The sequence below is a fragment of the Neovison vison genome, chromosome 1 (assembly GCF_020171115.1).
Source record: "Neovison vison isolate M4711 chromosome 1, ASM_NN_V1, whole genome shotgun sequence".
NCBI classification, from domain to species: Eukaryota; Metazoa; Chordata; class Mammalia; order Carnivora; family Mustelidae; genus Neogale; species Neogale vison.
In genome coordinates this window covers 196,679,292-196,700,624 of record NC_058091.1, presented here as the reverse complement: position 1 = coordinate 196,700,624, position 21,333 = coordinate 196,679,292, and the positions used below count along the sequence as shown (strand labels likewise).

The 21,333-nt window shown below is 39.7% G+C and overlaps 1 protein-coding gene and 1 non-coding gene across 10 annotated transcripts in view; one reads left to right on the top strand and one right to left on the bottom strand.

Moving 5' to 3' along the window:
- Positions 1 to 21,333, top strand: part of CAST (calpastatin) — a 114,065-nt gene that overhangs the window by 10,678 nt on the left and 82,054 nt on the right. For all 9 annotated transcript variants that reach the window (XM_044265143.1, XM_044265180.1, XM_044265136.1 and 6 more), the window contains exon 2: positions 3,586 to 3,648. In XM_044265143.1, the coding sequence (XP_044121078.1) occupies positions 3,586 to 3,648 (63 nt within the window). The remainder of the gene's footprint in view (positions 1 to 3,585; positions 3,649 to 21,333) is intronic.
- On the bottom strand, positions 5,617 to 5,738 carry LOC122898303. The gene has a single exon (XR_006382972.1). It is a non-coding gene; the product is annotated as a small nucleolar RNA SNORA28 (small nucleolar RNA).

The following is a 21,333-nucleotide window of genomic DNA, read 5'->3' as shown; positions in this document are numbered from 1 at the left end:
TAATAAATGTTTTAAAATAAATAAAAAATCAGATACTTTGACTCTCTCTCAGGGAAAAGATAAAACTGATTTTACATTGCTAATAGATTGCTGACTATTGAATAAGCCCTGAAAAATGGTCCGGGCAGTGGTTCATTCATCAAGTTGCTATTTACTAGAAATTAAGTAGTGTTAGGTAATTCTTGTTAATTCTCTAAAGTGATGATGATATTGGAGTTACTTGGAGAAAATTCTTCAATTTAAGGAGATGTTTAGTGAAATGGTCAGGGGGTAAAGTTTTAGGATACCTTCAGTTTACTTTCAAATGCAGGTCCATATCCACATACAGATAGAGAGATAGATCCGTCTATAATATATGCAAATATGGCAAATGTAGCAACAATCTTAGTAGTTACTGGATCTAAGTGGTAAGAATATCAGTACTCATTGTATTATTCTTTTAATTTTTCTGTGTGTTAGAAAAATTTTATAATAAAAGGGTGGGTTGGGGCCCCTGTGTATCTTAGTTGGCTAGACATCTGACTTGAGTTCTCAGCTCAGGTCTTGATCTCAAAGTCATGTGTTCAAGCCCCTTGTTGGGTGTGGAGCCTACTTAAAAAAAAAAAAAAAAAAAAAAAACTGGGTTAAAAAAAAAAACTGGGAGGAGGGGCACCTGTCAAATAAATAAATAAAATCTTAAAAAAAAAAAAACCTGGGAAGATAAAATCCATAAGTTTCCTAAAAAATGTTCTCATTTGATTGTATTTTTTATGTCATTATACCTCTTTATGTTGTAAAAAATGCTTTCTACTGAGAGCAAATACTTCTTTAGAAATCACAAAATACCAATTCGTATAGTACATATTTGTTCTAAGTTGTCATTATAACTGAACTTTTTTTTTTAAGATTTTATTTATTTATTTGACAAAGAGAGAGATCACAAGTAGGCAGAGAGGCAGGCAGAGATGAGGGGGAAGCAGGCTCCCCACTGAGCAGAGAGCCCGATGTGGGGCTCCATCCCAGGACCCTGAGATCATGACCTGAGCTGAAGGCAGAGGCTTTAACCCACTGGACCACCCAGGTGCCCCTAACTGAACATTTTTTAAAGTATTTATCATGTATATCCCTCCCAAACTATTTAGAACCTACATCATTTGAGGGATTTTGAGCATTTAAATGGAAACAAGTAACTGATAGTGTTGGTTAATCTGTGGGACTGAAATTTTGGAACACCCCCAGGAAATGACTTTCCAAAAACTTATTTATTTATTTATTTATTTTCATTTTTAAAAGTAAGCTGTATGCCCAATGTGGGACTTTAACTCATGACCATGAGATCAAGAGTACATGCTCTAAGGACTGAGCCAGACAGGGGCCTCTTTTAAAAATTTTTAAAGGGGGCACCTGGGTGGGTCAGTGGGTTAAGCCTGTGCCTTCAGCTCAGGTCATGATCTCAGGGTCCTGGGATCGAACCCCGCATTGGTCTCTCTGTTTGGCGGGGAGCCTGCTTCCTCCCCCTTCTCTCCTTCTGCCTGCTTCTCTGCCTACTTGTGATCTCTGTGTGTCAAATAAGTAAAATTTAAAAAAGAAAAAAGGTTATAAAAAATTTTTTTAAGAAACATCTGTATACCTAAATTTTAGGGAGAAAGGGCTGTCTGCATATTTATTGTATGACCGTGGGACATAATATGTATTAGCCATGGAACAGAAAGCAGAGGGAGACCTTGTGGAGTGCAGGGAACCTTCTAGCCGACAAGAGCAACTGCCTCGTTAAGCTTTTTCCTTTCCAAAGCAGACCACTAATAGCTCCCAAGGACTGAAGGAGGCACTCAGTACACTGAGTAAAACAGTGCATGTTTTTGTTGCTACTGTCTGCCTCTAATCTGAGAAAGATAGGGATCTGAAGATATTAATAATGAGTGTGATAGTGTTCTAAATTTGCCACTTCTGGAAGAGACAGATCAGGTAAATCTCTCACTGTAGATCCATTCCTCTTAAATTCTATCTGCATGTGGTGAGTGATTCTGCCCCCTAGTCTGGCCTTCAGGAAACTTCGAAAACTTAGCTCTCACCATCTAGCACTGATACATGTGTGGGTTTTTAGACTTTTTTTTTTTTTTTTCCAGATTCATTAACTACTCAATACTGATTGCCCTCCACTATGGACTGGGACAAGGTGAAATGGGCCCTGTACTGGGCTTCATTCACCAAGCTCTTGAAGCCTGGGGGTTTTTCAGTGAGTGGATTCCATTCACTGATCAGTGTTACATTTTGGGAAGAATTTTCCATATATGAAAGTGATTTCCTCCTAGTTTATCACACAGAGAGCTCTTAATGCAAGGTTTCATCCATGTGTCTGATATTTCTTGGATTCATGTTTTAATTAAAATACATGTTGATATGACTAATGAAAATATTACCTTATTCTGTTTAGCATGGAATAGTGACAGTCGGAAAACCTGCTATGCAAACTGTCCCATTCACTAAGTCTGTGTCCTTATGAAAGATCAGTAAGTTCTTATTCTTAGTTTTTTCATCCCTAAAAATCACATGAGCCTCTTTTTTTGTATCAAATAAGAATCTGTATTGTAGTAAATAATAAAGAATGATATAAATTATTATTAGTAGTATTACTGTTACTACCACTCTTCTTAATTCAAATAATTCCATTATCTTACATCCCCAGGTTATGACTTGCTTTGGGGAATGTTGTATACTTTTGTATTTTCGCTTAACTGAAGATGGTTGGTATTGAACCCAATGGTGAACTTTTATTTCCTTATAGTTAGGTTATTTTTTCCCACTTTCTTGCATATCCCACAATGTACAAGAAATGAAACAATTCTTGGTAACCCTTTTCAGGAACATATATATTTTTTTAATTTCTCAACAAAAGTCAATAAACTTTATGGCTTATTTTACTTACCATCAAGACAAATGACTGTATTAGCTACTTGAAGATTTTATGTGCCACATAAAAATACTTGCTTTCATTCTCACTGTCCTGGTGAGAAAAATAATTCTGTTTCTGGGCATAACGAAATCAAAGAGCCATAATAAATAGAAGTTGTTGCGGGTATGGTCGTCCCCCTGCAGGGTTTGTCTTCCTGGGAGATAACCGAGGAAGAACTCCGAGGAATTCCCAGAAATCACCAGAAGTGATGGCAGTTCTGGAAGCTGTGGTTCTCCCTTGAGCCCTTGCTGAACTGCGGCTTAAGTATGGCTTTAGGCTCCACATGGTCCGTAGACACCACAACTCCACGAGGAACCACATGTCTCCCACACTGACAATTTGGGCTTTAAAATTGCATGAGGCATTTTGTAGGAGACGAGATGCCGCCTTGGAAGCACCATCAGATCTGTGTCTGGTTAATTACAGACTGACTCTCTACACTCCAAATGAATGTCTGTAGCTCCTCTTGATTTTTGAAAGCCGCCTGTGTCACTATAGACTTATCAGCATTTTCAGAAGGAAGATTAAAGGGGTCCTTGTTTTTACAGGCTATGTATTTAGCCCTTCAGGATTAAAGTCACTATTATATTACCTTGTAGTACCTCCTTCTTTTAAACATTATCTTTCTTTCTTTTCTTTTTATATTTCTATAGCATGTCAGTGAAATAACCAGTGGCTCGCCTTCCAAGTCAGGAGAAAAGAAAGGACCAGATGAGGTAATTCCCGCAATACTGGGTTTTCCTTTTCTCTTGCTTTTAATTGTGAATTCTATCTTGAAATAGATAATGAGGTTGCAAAGAGCTCCTACTAGAATATTGGCAAATTAGTCTTAACTAAGATTTGATTCAAGAATATAAGTATACTATGGAAAAAACCAAGATGCCCTTCAACAGATGAATGGATAAGGAAGATGTGGTCCATATACACTATGGAGTATTATGCCTCCATCAGAAAGGACGAATATCCAACTTTTGTAGCAACATGGACGGGACTGGAAGAGATTATGCTGAGTGAAATCAGTCAAGCAGAGAGAGTCAATTATCATATGGTTTCACTCATTTGTGGAGCATAACCAATAGCATGGAGGACAAGGGGCGTTAGAGAGGAGTAGGGAATTTGGGTAAATTGGAAGGGGAGGTGAACCATGAGAGACTATGGGCTCTGAAAAACAGTCTGAGGGGTTTGAAGTGGCGGGGGGGTGGGAGGTTGGGGTACCAGGTGGTGGGTATTATAGAGGGCACATCTTGCATGGAGCACTGGGTGTGGTGAAAAAATAATGAATACTGTTTTTCTGAAAATAAATAAATTGGGGGAAAAAAAAAGAATATAAGTATAACTCATTAAAAATAAAAATAAAGTGTTCCTGGGGAAAGAACCTTTAGAAATGCTTTCTTTTATCTTTTCTTTTTTTTTTTTTAAGATTTTATTCATTTATTTGACAGAGAGGGAGAAAGAAAGCAAGAGAGGGGACACAAGCAGGGGGAGTGGGAGAGGGAGAAGCAGGCCTCCTGCTGAGCAGGGAGCCTGATGAGGGGGCTCGATCCCAAGACCCTGGGATCATGACCTGGGCCGAAGGCAGATCCTTAATGACTGAGCCACCCAGGTGCCCTTAGAAATAGTTTCTATTTAGGAATAGAAGCCAGTTATTCAAGGTGGTTTCCCTATAGGAATTGCTATATTATATTGCTATAGGAATTAAATATTTTGTTGGTGACATGACAGATTTACAGGGAGGAACCAAATGCTGTAGTGGAAAAGGACATCTTTCTTCCCGAGGGTACAGTAGAAGAAGGACAGTGATTGCTTGTCCTTATTCAGGTTCATAAACAAATGGGAGAGAGAAAGACTGTTTTTATTTGGATCAATTCTGTGGAAACAGGAGTAAAATGGAGCCTTTCCACTTGGGGGTGAGTTTTCATTGACACTGAATTTCTTCCTCCTGATGATGCTCCATTATGTGCCCTGTCAACACTGGCCGACATCTCCATGGACAGGTCCTTTGAATGTGCTGTCCTTCCAAAGGGTACTGGAAAGGATACATTGATCATTATGTTTTTCTCTACATTATCAAAATGTTTTTAGAAATTTTGATCCTTGAGGTACCTGTGTGTGTGGTTCAGTCAGTTAAGTTTCTGCCTCCGGCTTAGGTCATGATCCCAGGGTCCTGGGATGGAGCCCCACATCCGGCTCCCTGCTCAGTAGGAAGCCTGATTCTCCCTCTCCCACTGCTTCTGTTCCCTCTCTCGCTGTGTCTCTCTCTGTCAAATAAATAAAATCTCTGTCTCTCAGTCTCTCTCTCTGACAAATACATGAACAAAATCTCTAAAAGAAAAGAAAAAAAAATTTTGCTCTTCTTTTCCGCAATTTTGTAATATTTAATATATTTTGATATATTCAATATATAAGGAGGCTGTTATAGCTAGAATCTTCTATGGATTCTGCACCATGGTTCACTGAACTTTCTACTGTCATTTTCATGACCAGGACCCATGAAAATATAATTTAGAGTCTTTCCTTTTTAGTTATCAACTTCTATTTTTTTTTAATTTTTTATTTTTTAAATTTCTTTTCGGTGTACCAGAATTCATTATTTATGCACCACACCCAGTGCTCCATGCAGTACGAGCCCTCCATAATAACTTCTGTTTTATTTATTTATTTATTTATTTATTTATTTATTTTACACTGTTTAAGTCTGTGTAACAATTGGTCTCATGGAGAGAGCACTGGAATAGGTAAGACTTTTTTGCCTAGAGGGCTTAGATTGCGTCAGACAGCTTCCATCATCTGCCACAAAGTTTTGCTTGAAATAGATTATTTCTTCACAAGCACATTGGTAATGAATTTTTTGTACCCATGGAAGGCAGATGTTTCTTTAAAATTAGAAAATAAGAGTAAACATTTATTAAGATTTTATCCTGTTTCTTGGTTAAATTATTAAAAAATATACTCCCATATGAAAAAAACACATTTTCCCCTTTATACTGGCACGAAAATCTGTTGAGTGTCATTCAGCTGCTTATCTACCCCACTTTTTTTTTTTTTAGATTATTTATTTATTTACTTGACAGACTGAGATCACAAGTAGGCAGAGAGGCAGGCAGAGAGATGGGGGGAAGCAGGCTCCTTGCTGAGCAGAGAGCCCTATGCAGGGGGCTCGATCCCAGGACCCCGGGATCATGTCTCGAGCTGAAGGCAGAGGCTTTAACCCACTGAGCCACCCAGGCGCCCTCTACCCCACCTTTTAAATATATCGCCAGATAAGTTATCTATCAAATAATTTATGATTTCAAAACTCTAATATTTCTTTATTCTCCAGATCTCTAAATAATAATTTTGGATGTTATTCTCTGTTAATATTAGTTGAGATTAAATTATTCACACAAAAAAAGGAAATCTCTGTTGTGGTCAAATAAATAGTCAGCTAGTTCATATATCACCAAGTATGTTATTACGCAAAAGCTTAAATATTATATCTTGAATGTATAGGCATTGTTGGTTTAGGCAACAACTGCTAGCCCAGTGTTAGGTTGTTTTTGCTTTTTTTTTTTCTAACGAGGCTAAAAAGTACCTTATTTCCATATTTATAAGAGGCTTGAGGAAACTAATAAGGACCTCTGTTATAAATGCAGCCAAGGGGACATAAATGCAGCCAGGAGGCAGACTGCACTTTAAGTTTGAAACCAAAGGCTGAACTTTCACCTCAAAGAAAGGAAGAAGGAATTTTTCTTTTCATTATCAGCCATTCAAGGAATTCTGGTATTGTTTCACAATGCTTCTGAGAAATTCAGATTTATAACTCTTGTACTTGGTGCCAAGCCAGGACAGATTGGTCTGTTTTCCTCTGTCCCAGCCAGCAGAAGTGAAGAGGGGACAGAGGGATTTTCCCCACTCCTGCGGCATAAATCACTGCAGAGATTCAATATAGTTTGAGACTGAAGATTGTTCGTCCTCTCCCCAGATTCTGTCCGTGTTCATCGGATAGGGTAGACAGACCTGCTTGGTGGGATGTCTTGGTAGTCAAGGCATATTTCTAGTACAGTCTGTCTCCAGGGAATCTCTTATACTTTTTTTTTTTTTAAGATTTTATTTATTTATTTGACAGAGATCACAAGTAGACAGAGAGGTAGGCAGAGAGGGAGGGGGAAGCAGGCTCCCCGCTGAGCAGAGCCCCATGTGGGGCTCTATCCCAGGACCCTGAGATCATGACCTGAGCCAAAGGCAGAGGCTTTAATCCACTGAGCCACCCAGGTGCCCGGAATCTCTCATTCTTTATGTCACATACAAATTAGTCCTTGGTGAGATACTGTGGCCCTGGAGAGAATTGGGGGAAACCATCTTGCCTCAGACATTATTTTAGCCTTTGTGTGCACAGTTATAAAATCATGTGTAATTTGGGTTTGTTATCTGCCCCACCTATCAACCACAATTGGTTGCCATCCTCTTTCCTTCTCAAAATTACCGAGAGATTTCCTGAAACTAACCCCTTCTCCCAAATACTTCATTACCTACTGCTCTCTTGAACAAGAAATGAGATCCAGAAGCTTCATTTGGGTTTTGGCAATCTATTTGCAGACTAATATATACTTCCAAAGTTTAACTAGCATTTAAATAGCATAGTAGGCAAACATGTGGGTTCCGCTTCCACAAACAAACCCAGGCCTTTGAAGCAAAGTCAGTTTGAAAATGGGCTTTCTAGGCTCTGGGCTACTTCTTGGTATTTTTTTCCTTTCTCCCTTTATTATTCTGCTGCATTTTATTTGGAAGCTCAAGAGAAAAGATACATAGGAGGACTTCAGGAAGATATAACCGGGAGAAAAAATGATTAGGGTAAGGTAAGAACCACTATTATATTGTAATATGTAAACACACCTGGGTGAAGATGAGAGCTCTTTCTCTCCAGAAATTGTAAATAGTTCTTACTTGTTTGGTGTTTGACCCCTATGCACTAATGATCCTAGGATGATCCCAAGAAGTTGGCAGCAACTTTAACTTAATCTTACAACCAAAATAACCATTTGTCATGTTGCATTTGCAATACAAATGCTTGAGGAATGACTAGAGTAAGTGTCTAGGGGAACGAATTCGCTTGTTTGTACCAATCATTGTGAATTGGCTTTGTCCTCCGATGTACAGGAATTATAAAATGAAAAGTTGCATTGACTAACAAGCCAAAGATACAATGACTAGAGCAAGAAAAAGAAAAATGGAAACATTTAACACCAGCTCCTTTAAAAACACCAGAGCAGAGAAACCTTTCCAAACCTGCAGTCATATCTACTTAAAGTATTTGACTAACACATCTGGCCTCGCCGGGGGACTGTGAGCATTTTAGAAACATATTTCAGTGAAAGCCTGAGGAATGGAATTTAAAGTGTAAGATGGGCACAGTCTTACAGAGCCAATTATAAGAACTCAAACTGAATAACATATGATTTTAGGGGCACAGAAAAGGAGCTATAAATACAAGACAATAGAAATTGCACCTTAGGGCGCCTGGGTGGCTCAGTGGGTTAAGCCGCTGCCTTCGGCTCAGGTCATGATCTCAGGGTCCTGGGATCGAGTCCCACATGGGGCTCTATGCTCAGCAGGGAGCCTGCTTCCCTCTCTCTCTCTCTGCCTGCCTCTCCATCTACTTGTGATTTCTCTCTGTCAAAAAAATAAATAAAATCTTTAAAAAAAAAAAAAAAGAAAAGAAATTGCACCTTAGAGGAAAAGATAAGGGGCAGATTTTCTTCACCATCAAGAACAGCATTGGTGGCATTCTTTTCTTCAGTATTTACCTTTCCTTCTGAAATGCATGAAGTATTGAATGACTCCAACCTTTTTATATGCCTTTTCTCTTTATAGATTTAGTCTTTTTTATTTTATTATTATTTTTTAAAGATTTATTTATTTATTTGAGAGAGAGGGAGAGAGAGAACATGAGGGTGGGAAAGGCAGAGGGAAGGAATCTCCAAGCAGAATCCCCTCTGAGTGCAGAGCCCAACTCAGGGCTTGATCCCAGGACCCATGAATCATGACCTGAGCAAAAAGCAAGAGTCAGAGGCTTAACAGACTGAGCTATGCAGATGCTCCCCAATTAGTCATTTTTTTTTAATCACGAAAGTAATATGTACTTATGAAAAACAGTATTACCTCATCTACCACTTAGTTGTAACTATTGCTATGAAATTTTTTGTGTATTCTTAAATTAATACGATAATATCATATGTTCATAATATATATACTGATTTTAGCAACTTTTTTTTTTTTTTTTTCGAGAGAGAACGAGCAATGGGGAGGGACAGAGGGATAGGAAGAGAGAGAATCTTAAGCAGGCTCCATGCCAGGAGTGGAGCCCAATGTGGGACTCCATCTCATGACCCTGAGATCATGACCTGAGCCAAAATCAAGTGTCTGGTGCTTGACTGAGCCACCCAGGAGCCCCTGATTTTAGCAGCTCTTTATAAAGCTAAAACATAATCACTGAAGAAAATTGAGAAAATACTGAAGACTTAAAAAAATACCATCATCTGGAATTCTAGCACTCTCAGAGATGGCCACTACTTCTGTCTTAGTGTATTTCCCTACATTTTTTTTCTGTGTATATATTATCTTAAAGCTGAGATAACAAAGAATTGTCATTAGGAGGGTCTAGAAATAAATAACGTGCTTTGTGAAAGATCAGTCTTTCCAGTTAAAAAGAGTTATCATTGTGGGTGGCTTAAGAAAATCTTTATTCGGGCATCTTGGCATTTAGTGTGGCATTTAATCTGGTTTTTATTTTGTTGCCGTGTATTTGAAGGAGAAACACATACTTCAAAAAGTCTTGTAGGACAGTGTTCCCACAAGCAAGTGGTGTAGCTGTTTGTAGAAAATTCTGGAAGAGTAGTACAGCATACATCATTTTAAGGGATTATGGGTCATGACAACAGAGGCCATAGTAGTTGTGGGTAGTTGACTGTGGCTGTGTAAGCTCATGTCCCAGGGCCCAGGAAGAGGCAGAGCCAGAGATATGCCCCGAAGGCAGTCCCGCTGGGCTCTCCTGGACACCCATACCAGGGGCCAGCCCAGAATCCAACCACCTACCTGATGTGGCAGGTCAAACTAAGGGAGGCACCGGAGATTCTTTTGGACTGCAGTTTCCTCATTTTCTACCCCCTCCCCTTTTTTTTAGTTGTAAATTTTGATTTATTTCTTCATTGACTAGAATTTTTTTTTGTAAAGATTTTATTTATTTATTTGACAGAGAGATAGATCACAAGTAGGCAGAGAGGCAGGCAGAGAGCGAGGGGGAAGCATGCTCCCTGCTGGGCAGAGCCTGATGTGGGGCTCGATTCCAGGACTCTGAGATCACAACCTGAGCTGAAGGCAGAGGCTTAACCCACTGAGTCACCCAGGTGCCCCTAGAATATTTTTTAACAGAATTTTTTCAGGGAGCGAGCATGAATGGTGTTTTCTGAGTCTATGTGGATCTAAGCATGCTTTGGTGCTGATGTCACACAAGAAATAAATAACAAAATTGTACAACATCCTCGGCTAGCAGTTCTGGTCCCTCAAAATTCCATATCTGTTGCTTTCTGATTTTTCTGGCTTTAGAGTTGTAAATAAAATGTCTAGGGCAACCTAGTTTTATTTTTATAAACCCTGTTTTTCCGGTCTTGGCGCATATGCAATTTTGTTGCTGTTCTTACAATTTAAAAAATTGGCAGTATGTGCCTATGTATCTGTTTCTCTCTATTAATTTCTTCCTGAAATGTTTTATTTAATTATTGTTCCTATTTTGGTTTAGCTTGCATGGCCATAAAAGTCCTCCCCTTATTGATTTCTAGCCATGGGATGGGACAGAATTCAAATTCTTTTGTTGATTATATATTGCAGAGTCTCTCCCATTTAAAAAAGGAAGTTTGGTAGTTCAGTAAGCTCAGTAGCTGTTTTGTTTAAAAAAAAAAAAAAAACAAAAAAACAAAACTGCATGTAAAACCCAGAAACATAGGCCAAAAGCTAGAAAGTAGAGACCTTACACATCATCATTCAATGAATTGTTTCATCAGAAGTGAAGGCTAGAGCTTTAGTAAATATGATGAAAATAGTGTGCTTTTAAATTAAGCATCTGTGATATAAAAATTTTTATATCATTGGATAGGAAATGGCTAATAAAAACAATAAGTACTTTGCCTTTATCAGTCAGCATATAAATATATCAACATTATACCATGCAGTCATAATTTCGCCTTCATTATTGTACTTTGAATTTATGAACCTAATTACCTAAGATCTTAGATCCCACCAGAACTGTCTCTGAAAAGCTGTCCATGGAATTGGGATCAAATATTAACAAAATAGCAAAAAAACTGAATGGCAGTTAAATTTACTGGCCTCAGAGTAAATCATAAATCCTAGAAACCTGATGGACAGATTGTTTAATATTAGTCCTGAAATACACAGTTTTAAAATATGTATTTGTTTTTATTCTTCTCTTTAGATTTTATTAGCTTCTCAAAGATAATGGCCTGACTGGTTAAAAAGGGACAATAACCTGAAATCATGCCCATAGCAAAATAGCTGTTTCATCTGAGGACTGATAAATGTGTGATTCTTATCATAAAGTCAACAACATTTTATCATACAACAATGAGCATAATAGCTCATTATAGTCTTTTAAAAGCTGTTCCTTGGGGCACCTAGGTGGCTCGGTTGTTGAACGTTCGGCTTGGGTCATGATTCTGGAGTCCTGGGATCGAGCCCCACATCGGGCTCCCTGCTCTGCAGGAGGCCTGCTTCTCTCTCTCCCACTTCCTCTGCTTGTGTCCCCTCTCTCGCTGTCTCTCTCTGTCAAGTAAATAAATAAAATCTTTAAAAAGATAAAATAAAAGCGGTTCCTTAGTGAAAGCAAAACTTAATGGAAAGGTGACATCACCAAATCTTGTATGTTTCTATCAACATTATTACAGAATGCCTAGCAAATGCACAGAGCACTGTTAGTATAAAAAATTATTAAAAATTCCCTATGCCTAATTTCCCAGGACGTTACATGAAATAACACAATGGTTCTCAGGTATTAACGTACCTAACAATCGCTTAGAGACAGTATGAAAAATTTGGACACCTGGGCCCCATCCTCAGAGATGCTGATTTAACAGGTTTAGGGTAGGGTCAACGAATCAGGGTTTTTGTTGTCTTTTTTTGCTTCTTGTTTTGTTTTGTTTTGTTTTTACCAGTTACCCCAGAGGGCTCTTATGTCAATGGTCTTCTGAGCACATTTTGAGTAACACTGAGATAATTCTTACGGAGTGCTTAACACCATGCCTGGTACATGTGAGCATTTCTTTCCTGGTTCTTTTTCTCTTTTTCTTTGCTTTCTTTTTAAGAGGATCTCCCCACCCTGCCCCTTGGCCCAAGTCTGCTCTGCCATGTTCTGGGGATGGCGTGACTCTGAAGCACGTTAAGAATGCTGTAGTTTCAAAGAGTCATTGATCATTTGGGCACATTTGGTTGGAGAAGCAGGTACTACCCTTTTTTTTCCTTCTTTTCCTAGGACCTTGTCCCTACAACTCTTCATTCTTTCTTTTACTCTTTGCTTAATAACTCCTCTTCAGACTACATATTAGTTCAGTCTTCCTCATTATAAATGGTTTTAAAATATGTCCTTTAAAATTGCTCAAGCTCCCATTCTATCTACCTTTCTTACCCTCACTGCCAGCATTCTTGGTTGAAATTACTGAAGAAAAGAGCATAGAGAGAGCAAAGAGACAAAGCAAAAGCAAATGTTGATAAATCCCTATATGGAGGAGGTGGGAAGGAGAAATCAGTGAACAAGTCAAAGGAGAGGCCGCTGAAACGGTAGAGAGACCTGTATGTTGCAGTGTTGTCAATGGGAAGACTGGAAGAAAGGTCCAGGCTGATAATTGCCAAATTATGGGAAGGGCTCTTGATTGTGGATTGGGATTTCTTTTGTCCCCTTTGGAGCTGTTACTGTTAGGATTATGAGGGTGCTGAGCAAGTGGAGATTCTGCACTGATGACTCTTGAATGTACATCATTTTATGTAATGAACATCTGATAAAGGGGGGGAAAGAGAGTTGGACTAAGTGTTTATTTATACAAAAAGAGTTAAGTGTGGCCAAGATGCATCCCATGGTACAGATTTCTTGGATTGTTTGTCAGTTGTATGGGTAAATGGATTCATTTGTTAGTCGAATAATAACAGATATGAAAGACATTATTTGGAAGGAACTCAGGAGTGAATTCTGAAGATAAGTTTATCTTAATCATTAGGACTGCAGTCTTCTGCTTGGTTATTCACATCAGGGTTCCCATCCCCTTGCTCTTTCTTTTGTGAATCAAGCCTCTGATTCCTGAGTGGTCTACCTGGAGCTCAAGGAGCAGAAATTTTTGGACTTCAGTACGTTCCAGAACTATATCACTCTGGAATCTGAAATCTACAAATATGGTTTTGAAGAAACACATTTATCTTACGGGAAACTGAAGGCTAAAATGCTTTCATATTCACCTTCCAATTTTGGTTTCACTCAGTACTTGGGATAAAAATTGCTTCACTGAATATAATTTTGTTACTTACTTTTTTGTGTGCTTTCTTAAAACACTGAATAGACTCAGTAAAATCTGAAACCAGACATCTAGTTCATTGAATAATGAAAGCTGAATAGGAAGCTGAATGCCTAATAAATGTTAAAATGATTCATTTAAAAGATAATGAAGGTTCCTACTACCAGCCATAAAGACAGGAGCTCGCTGTGATACTTAGGTGTGATTACTGCCCAAATGCTATAGACATAAAGTTCAGGGGACACCCAGTGGTTCAGAAGAGGAACTTCTTCACTATGGTACATTGTTGACTTTGTCTTTGTAAATTAGTATATGTTAGGAGTGTGTGTGTGTGTGTGTGTGTGTGTGTGTGTGTGTATTTTAAGAGGTTGATTTTGGGGCCGCCTGGGTGGCTGGGGTGGGGGGCGTTAAGCCTCTGCCTTCTGCTCAGGTCATGGTCTCAGAATCCTGGGATCAAGCCCTGCATCTGGCTCTTTGCTCAGTGGGGAGCCTGCTCCCCACCCCCCACCACATGCATGCCTCTCTGACTACTTGTGATTTCTGTCTGTCAAATAAATAAATAAAACCTTTAAAAAAAAAAAAAGAGGTTGATTTTGACTTATATACATTTTCTTTAAATGTTTGAAAACTTCCACATTGTAAGATTGGAAGTACATAACTAAGCTTTTTCCTTTAGTAAAAACATAAATGGTATTTTAAAATGTAAAATAACCGAGAGACTTAAAAAAGAAAAACAAACCTTTTTGACACTGAAATTCCAAGTCCAGAATTTGTTTCAAGTACATAATTGGAGGTGTGCTTGGTGGCACAAGGATCTTTATCACTGTGTTTGTAATAATCACATACTAGAGAAACAGATGTAGAGCAGTAATAAATTGAAGTTATGATACAGATAGAGTAACCAAGGCATCTTTAACACCATGCTTCAAAGAATTTTTGATGCCCGAGAAAAGTGTTTATGTTAGGTTTAATGTCTTTTTTTCATCAGAAGGAAAAGAACAGAAAACAGCCTTAGGTAATAGAAGAATAATGGAAGAGGCCTTAGACCTTAAAGAGAGGAGTATTTTACATGTGAGCCTTTTTTCTTTGGACCCTCTCAGAGATACTTCCAGAACAAGGCTGCTGCTGTGTGTGTGCGTGTGTGTGTGTGTGTGTGTGTGTGTGTTAAATAGAAGTGCATCTCTTAGATATGAACAGAGTAAGGATTTAAGTAAGACAGCTTAGAGGGCAAGGATTCTTTTTTTTTTTAAGATTTTATTTATTTATTTGAGAGAGAGCATGAGAGGGGAGAAGGTGAGAGGGAAAAGCAGACTCCCCATGGAGCTGGGAGCCTGGTGCGGGACTTGATCCGACGACTCCAGGATCATGACCTGAGCCAAAGGTGGTCACTTAACCCAACTGAGCCACCCGGGTACCCAGAGGGCAAGGATTCTTAACTACTTTTAGTTCATAGTCCCTTGGGAATCTGATGAAAACTGATCTTTTCCTCTGAGAAGTACACACATGTGTGTATATTAAAAAACACCCCTAATATGTAGCATACAGTTTAAAGACATTTAGATATACACGCTATCGTCACCCCTGCAGGGGCAATCTTCATGAGCAGGTATTTTTAGGAGGTACCATCTGATAATAATTTCCCCTTTGGCTTGTTGTTGATGCCTGTAATTCCCTTGTTAGCAGCTTGCATAACTTTGAGTTAAACGTTGCCTTTCCCTGGCTTTGCTTTTAAATTATGGGTATTCCTAGGAGAGAGAAAGTATTAATTATTAACATCTTAGTGAGAAGTAGTTTGACAAGAGAAGAGAATTATGTAGCACAATTTTTCTGTCGATTGGTTATGGTAGTTGAGAACTAGAGAGCGTTTGATAATAATAGCTAACACAAATATAGCCATTACACACACACACACACACACACACACACACCTCTTACAATAATCCCATTCTCCTGATGAGGAAATTGAGGCAAAACTTGATTAAATAAGTTATTTAATACCAAGGTCGCACAGGTATTTGGTAGTGAAGTTCAGAATTGATTCGGTTTACAGAGTCTGTGCTTTTAACTAGTACCTGATAGTATTCATAAAATTACTCATTTTAAGAATTCGATATAAGACCAACACCAAAAAACTTTCTTACTACTGTTGTCAGTTTTTGTAACTCTTCTTTCCGTCTTTCTCCTTGGATTGTGCCTTCTTTCCACTCAAGAAGTTCATAAAGTAATATTAAGTCATTCCACAGGAATAAAAGGCACAGCATAGGGAATAGAGTCCATGACACTGTAATGGCATTGTGTGGTGACAGATGGGATCTGCACAAGAAGTGGAATCACTATGTTGTACACCTGAAACAAATGTAACAGTGTGTGTCAGGGGCACCTGGGTGGCTCAATGGGTTAAAGCCTCTGCCTTCAGCTCAGGTCATGATTCCAGGGTCCTGGAATCGAACCCTGCATCAGGCTCTCTGCTCAGCAGGGAGCCTGTTTCCCCCTCTTTCTCTGCCTGCCTCTCTGCCTACTGTGATCTCTGTCTGTCAAATAAATAATAAATAAAATCTTTAAAAAAGAAAAGAGTAAATTATTCCAGTTCCCAGGAATCTGAAATGTAAGAAAGGATAGGGACAGCCATTCCCTCTCTGGGGGGTCTATGAAGTGCAACAGGGAGGGAAACTGAGTCACAGCAGACTCAGAGTCAGAAGGATAGCATTTGGCTGCTTGTCAGGGCAGCCCCCTCGGGACTAGAAAGACTTGAGTTGACTGGGAGATGATGAATGGGTATTGACTCATGAGAATATAGCCAAACACAGTGAGTGCAACTACTATAGTGAGTGTTATTAAGACCACTGGGCACAAGGCATTTCATTCAGTCAGTGAAATTCTATGCAAGGAGTTAATGCCAAGATTTATTCTTTAAGACTTTTTTATCAGTGTTTCCCAGGGGCTAACATATCCTGTTTATTGCATTGCATTTGTGGTAGCATACATTTACATTTCTTTTGGTAATAAAGGCAACCTGTTCTTATTTGTACACTATTTACAACCATGGTATAAAGGAACATTTGTAGATAAAAGTCAAGCTTTATAATTGCTAGTGTTGGGGAATCTGCCTACCCTTTTGAAAGGCAGTCATTTCCCAGATACTGTTTTCCAATTTAGCATGTGTTTTCATGTGGAAACACAATATTTCTTGTCATTTTATAGGGTAACTATTAAGTAATAGAACTGATTTGTTAACAAATATGTCAAAACAGATATTTTAATGAGAGTGTTTATCCAGAGAACTAGTACATTTCATCAAGTCTGAGAAACCACTGATCTAAAAATGCCCTGATTAGAAAATGCTAAAAAAGGAAATAAAACCATCACTTAACCTCTGACCCCATCTTTCTTATAAGTTTTTTTTTTTTAAGAGTTTATTTATTAATTTGACAGACAGGGATCTCAAGTAGACAGAAAGGCAGGCAGAGAGACAGGGAAGCAGGCTCCCTGCTGAGCAGAGAGCCCGATTCAGGGCTCGATCCCAGGACCCTGGGATCATGACCTGAGCCAAAGGCAGAGGCTGAACCCACTGAGCCACTCAGGCGCCCCTGACCCCATCTTTCTTATACTGATCTTTTTATTGAAGTGTAATTGGCATACAGTGTTTTACTAGTTTCAGGTGACAGACAATATGATTCAACAATTCTGTGTATTATTCAGTTCTCATCATGATAAGTGTACCCTTCATTTCCTGTCCCCTCACCCCCTCTCCAGTGATTTTAAGAAGTATCCATTTGCAAGAGGTATGAAAAAGGAAAGAAACTGGTGGCCTCATTCAATAAGATGAAATCAGTGATAACCTGAAAATTTATGTAGTTAAGATGTTTTCCATTGTTCAAACAGTGCTGAAACTAATTCCACTTTTATATTCAGGGCACAGAAGAATTTCATCTCTTCCTCAGTGCCTCCCCCCCCCCCACTAAAATCAATCAGTATCCTCCAGTTCAATAGCCTTCTCATAATTACCACATGTGAATCTGATGAACTTTTGGGAGTTTCAGAAACTGAAGTCTCCATTTAGAGGATAAATGTTTGTTTGGCATCTAAGGATAATCAGATAATGTGTTGCAGTTTCTGAAAACAGTTCAATGAACAGATATTCAAAAATATCTTGAGAAATGATTTGAGTATGTCAGCAGCCACATTGAACCTTTAAGGGTTTCATATTCTTTTAATGCAAAAGTTCTTGTGTATCTGTGGGCTCAAAAATTTGTCACATAAAATATTTGATCTGTTACTTATAGACCATTGTAAGCTAGAGAATCCCCTAACCTGCTAATTAGGGGGCTCCTCAGGGAATATTTGCTGCCACTTTTTTTTTTTTTTAAGATTTTATTTATTTATTTGACAGAGAGCACAAGTAGGCAGAGAGGCGGAGCAGGAAAGGGGGGGAGGCAGGCTCCCTGCTGAAGCAGAGAGCCCAATGTGGGACTCGATCCCAGGACCCTGGGATCGTGGCCTAAGCCAAAGGCAGAGGCTTTAACCCACTGAACCACCCAGGCGCCCTTTGCTACCATTTTGATAGAAAAGTAGACCAGCTCCATTTTCCTGCATTTTTAAAAAGATTTTATTTATTTATTAGAGAGTGAGCGAGCATGAGTTGAGGGCAGAGGTCAAGGGAGAGGGAGAAGCAGACTCCCCGCTGTGCAGGGAGCCCCATGTGGAGCTCCACCCCAGGACCTCTAGACCATGACCTGAGCCGCAGGTGCTTAACCAGCTGAGCCACGCAGATGACCCATTTTCCTGCACTGTGGGTGGAGAAGAGAATCACTGAATTTGTGGCTGCAGAAACTCTGACCAATTCTCAGGCAAGGAAGGCGCCATGTCAGCTGGGGCAGGACACAGAGGTCTTGCAACACAGGTAGCTTTTATCATCACTGGAAATCTCTGAGGAATGAGTCTTTAAAAACCAACTTGTGGGGCGCCTGGGTGGCTCAGTGGGTTAAGCCGCTGCCTTCGGCTCAGGTCATGATCTCGGGGTCCTGGGATCGAGTCCCGCATCGGGCTCTCTGCTCAGCGGGTAGCCTGCTTCCTCCTCCTTCTCTCTCTACCTGCCTCTCTGCCTACTTGTAATCTCTCTCTGTCAAATAAATAAATAAAATCTTAAAAAAAAAAAAACAACAACCAACTTGTGCCTTTATTCATACCCAACCCCTCACTCTTACTTGGGATTTGTCAAGCTTCTTGGATTGGTAGGTTCATCAAATGTGGAAATGTATTGGCCATTATTTCTTCATATATTTTGGGTTGTCTCTGTGCCTTTCCTGGTCTTTGGAGGCTGCAGTTATACCAATATTAGCTGCTTCAAGTTGTCCCACAGCTCACTGACCCTCTGTTCCCTATCCCCTGGTCTTTACTTGCTGTTGCATTTTGGGTAGTTTCAGTTGCTGTGCATCCACATTCTCTAACCTTTTCTTTTGCAATAGTTCATCAGTTCTTCATCCTAGTGTATTTTTCATCTCAGATATTGCATTGTTTTTATCTTTACAAGTTTGATTTGAGTGGTTTTTAAGAAAATATCTTTTATGTCTCTCCTTAACTTACTTTTGAAAAAACTTCCAATCTTGAAATAATTAGATTCCCAGGAAGTTGCAAAGATAGTTATGGAAAGGTTCGCCTGGACCCTTCATATAGTTTTCCCATTGGTTACATGTTATGTAATCATAGTACCTTGTCAAAACTAGGAAACTGACACTGGAACAACATATGTATGTAAGTTCTGTGCCATTTTGTTACATGTATGGATTTGTGTAGCCAGCACTGCAATCAAGATACTATGCTTTTTTGAACATTATATTTTCCTACCTATGAAAAATAAAGTTTTATGTTTCTGCTTCTATGCATGCCTTATAATTTTTATTAGAGGTCAGACAGATGTGAATTTCATCTTGTTGATGCTTGTTAGTTTCCCTGTTGCCTTAAGTTTGCTTGAGTTATGTTCTGGGACACAGTTAAGTTACCTGGAAATAGTTGAATCCTTTGAGGTTTGCTTTTAAGCTTTGTGTGGCTGGACCCAAGCAGCCTTTAGAGCAGGACTAACTTGTCCTTCTGCGGAGTCTACCGATGATTCTGACTGCTGCAAACACACTTTTCCTGGTCTCTGGGTTATACCTCTGCTCCTTCTGGTGTTCTTGACCCAAGCTTGGGGTTTCTTCCCAGACACACACATGCAGACCCCTGGGGCTCTCTCTTGCTGCTCTCTTCTTTCTGGTGCTTTTTTTGTGAACCCCATAAGGCCCCTTGGTCTTTGGAACTACAGGCTCTACCTCCTCAACCCATAGAGATCGATGGCATCTGCCTGGGTTCCTCCTCCACGTTCCATGTTTTCCATGTTCTTGTAGCCTGGAAACTTCTCCAGGCAGGAAGCTGGGGCCATCCTAGGGTTGCCTTCACTCATTTCCTGGTCAGGGAACATCCAGTGCTGCCTGGTGTCCCATGTCTGAAACCACTGTTTTGTATTATTCTCCAGGAGTTCTTTAGTTGTTCAGGGTAGGAACAAAAAAGGATCCTCCTTTTGGGATCTGGATTTGCTTATATTTTTAAGTCCCCATTTCCTTATGTACAGACTTCATAAGTATAACTTGGACTTGAAAGGAGCATGTGGCCCAGCTTACAAACTTAAGTTCCTTCCTTTACTCTGAAGGTGTTTGAGCACAGTTTTGAAGGTGGGCTGTTAGGTGTTTCTCATTCTTAAGCCTGGTCACTGACTTACTCATTTGTTGAGGTACTAATGAGTTGTACTGCTTTCCAGGTAGTCTGCCACTATTTGAATGTGCAACAAAACTATTGAAATCATCTCTGCAGTATCTTGATGTCTGACACCTTTGGGTGCCTCAAAAGGGTCCTTGCAGCTCTCAGGAAACACACTGAGGTCATGTCTGTTCCTGCCAATTTTTTGACCCTGCATCACCCTCCCTACACACATACACACACACGGGACCTGTGTGACAATGCCAGCAGCTGTCCACTTTATCTTTGGTGTCTGATGCCAGGCCCACAGCACCTGTTGCTGGGACTCTAGCAGGCCTCACTCAAGAGAGAGGGTTTCCAGCATTCATCCTGTAAGTAGCCCCCGGGGCCCCCCTTTAGCCAGCATTTAGTGAGTAATCATGCTAAGTCTGGCTGTGGGCTTTGTGCCTCACATTTATACCTTCATGTAATCCCCAGAGCACACACAGGCCTAGGAGTATGACATGTTCCCCCCAGTCAGTGTCACTGGGTAGGGTACTCAGAAGGGGGTATCATTTCTGTATTGAAAAAAGAAAAACTAGTCCTATTTTGAAGGCTGCTTTCGTGCAAACTAACAATGCTTGAAAGCGAACTTCAAGAGGATCAAACTGTTCTCAAGTAACTCACTGGTGTCCATTATTAGAATCGTGGCCAGTCCTAAGAAAAAAGTTACCTTTTCTAACGAAAGAAAATATTTTTTTTCCTGATTATATAATTAAAAGCTCATGGGAAATTCTCAGCAGGCACTAAGATTTCTCATGAGGTAAAACTAGGCCTATTGGGAGGCACCTGGGTGGCTCAGTGGGTTAAAGCCTCTGTCATGGTCTCAGGGTCCTGGGATCAAGCCCTGCATCGGGCTCTCTGCTCGGCGGGGAGCCTGCTTCCTCCAGTCTCTCTGCCTGCCTCTCTGCCTACTTGTGCGTGCTCTCTCTCTCTGTCAAATAAATAAATGGATGTCTTTAAAATAAACAAACAAACAAACAAAAACTAGGTCTATAGGGATTCCTGTTGGAGAGACCAGCCTCTTCCATTCCTACTTGATCAAGAATTTGGGGTCTCTCTGGTGCAGGGATTTGCAACCTG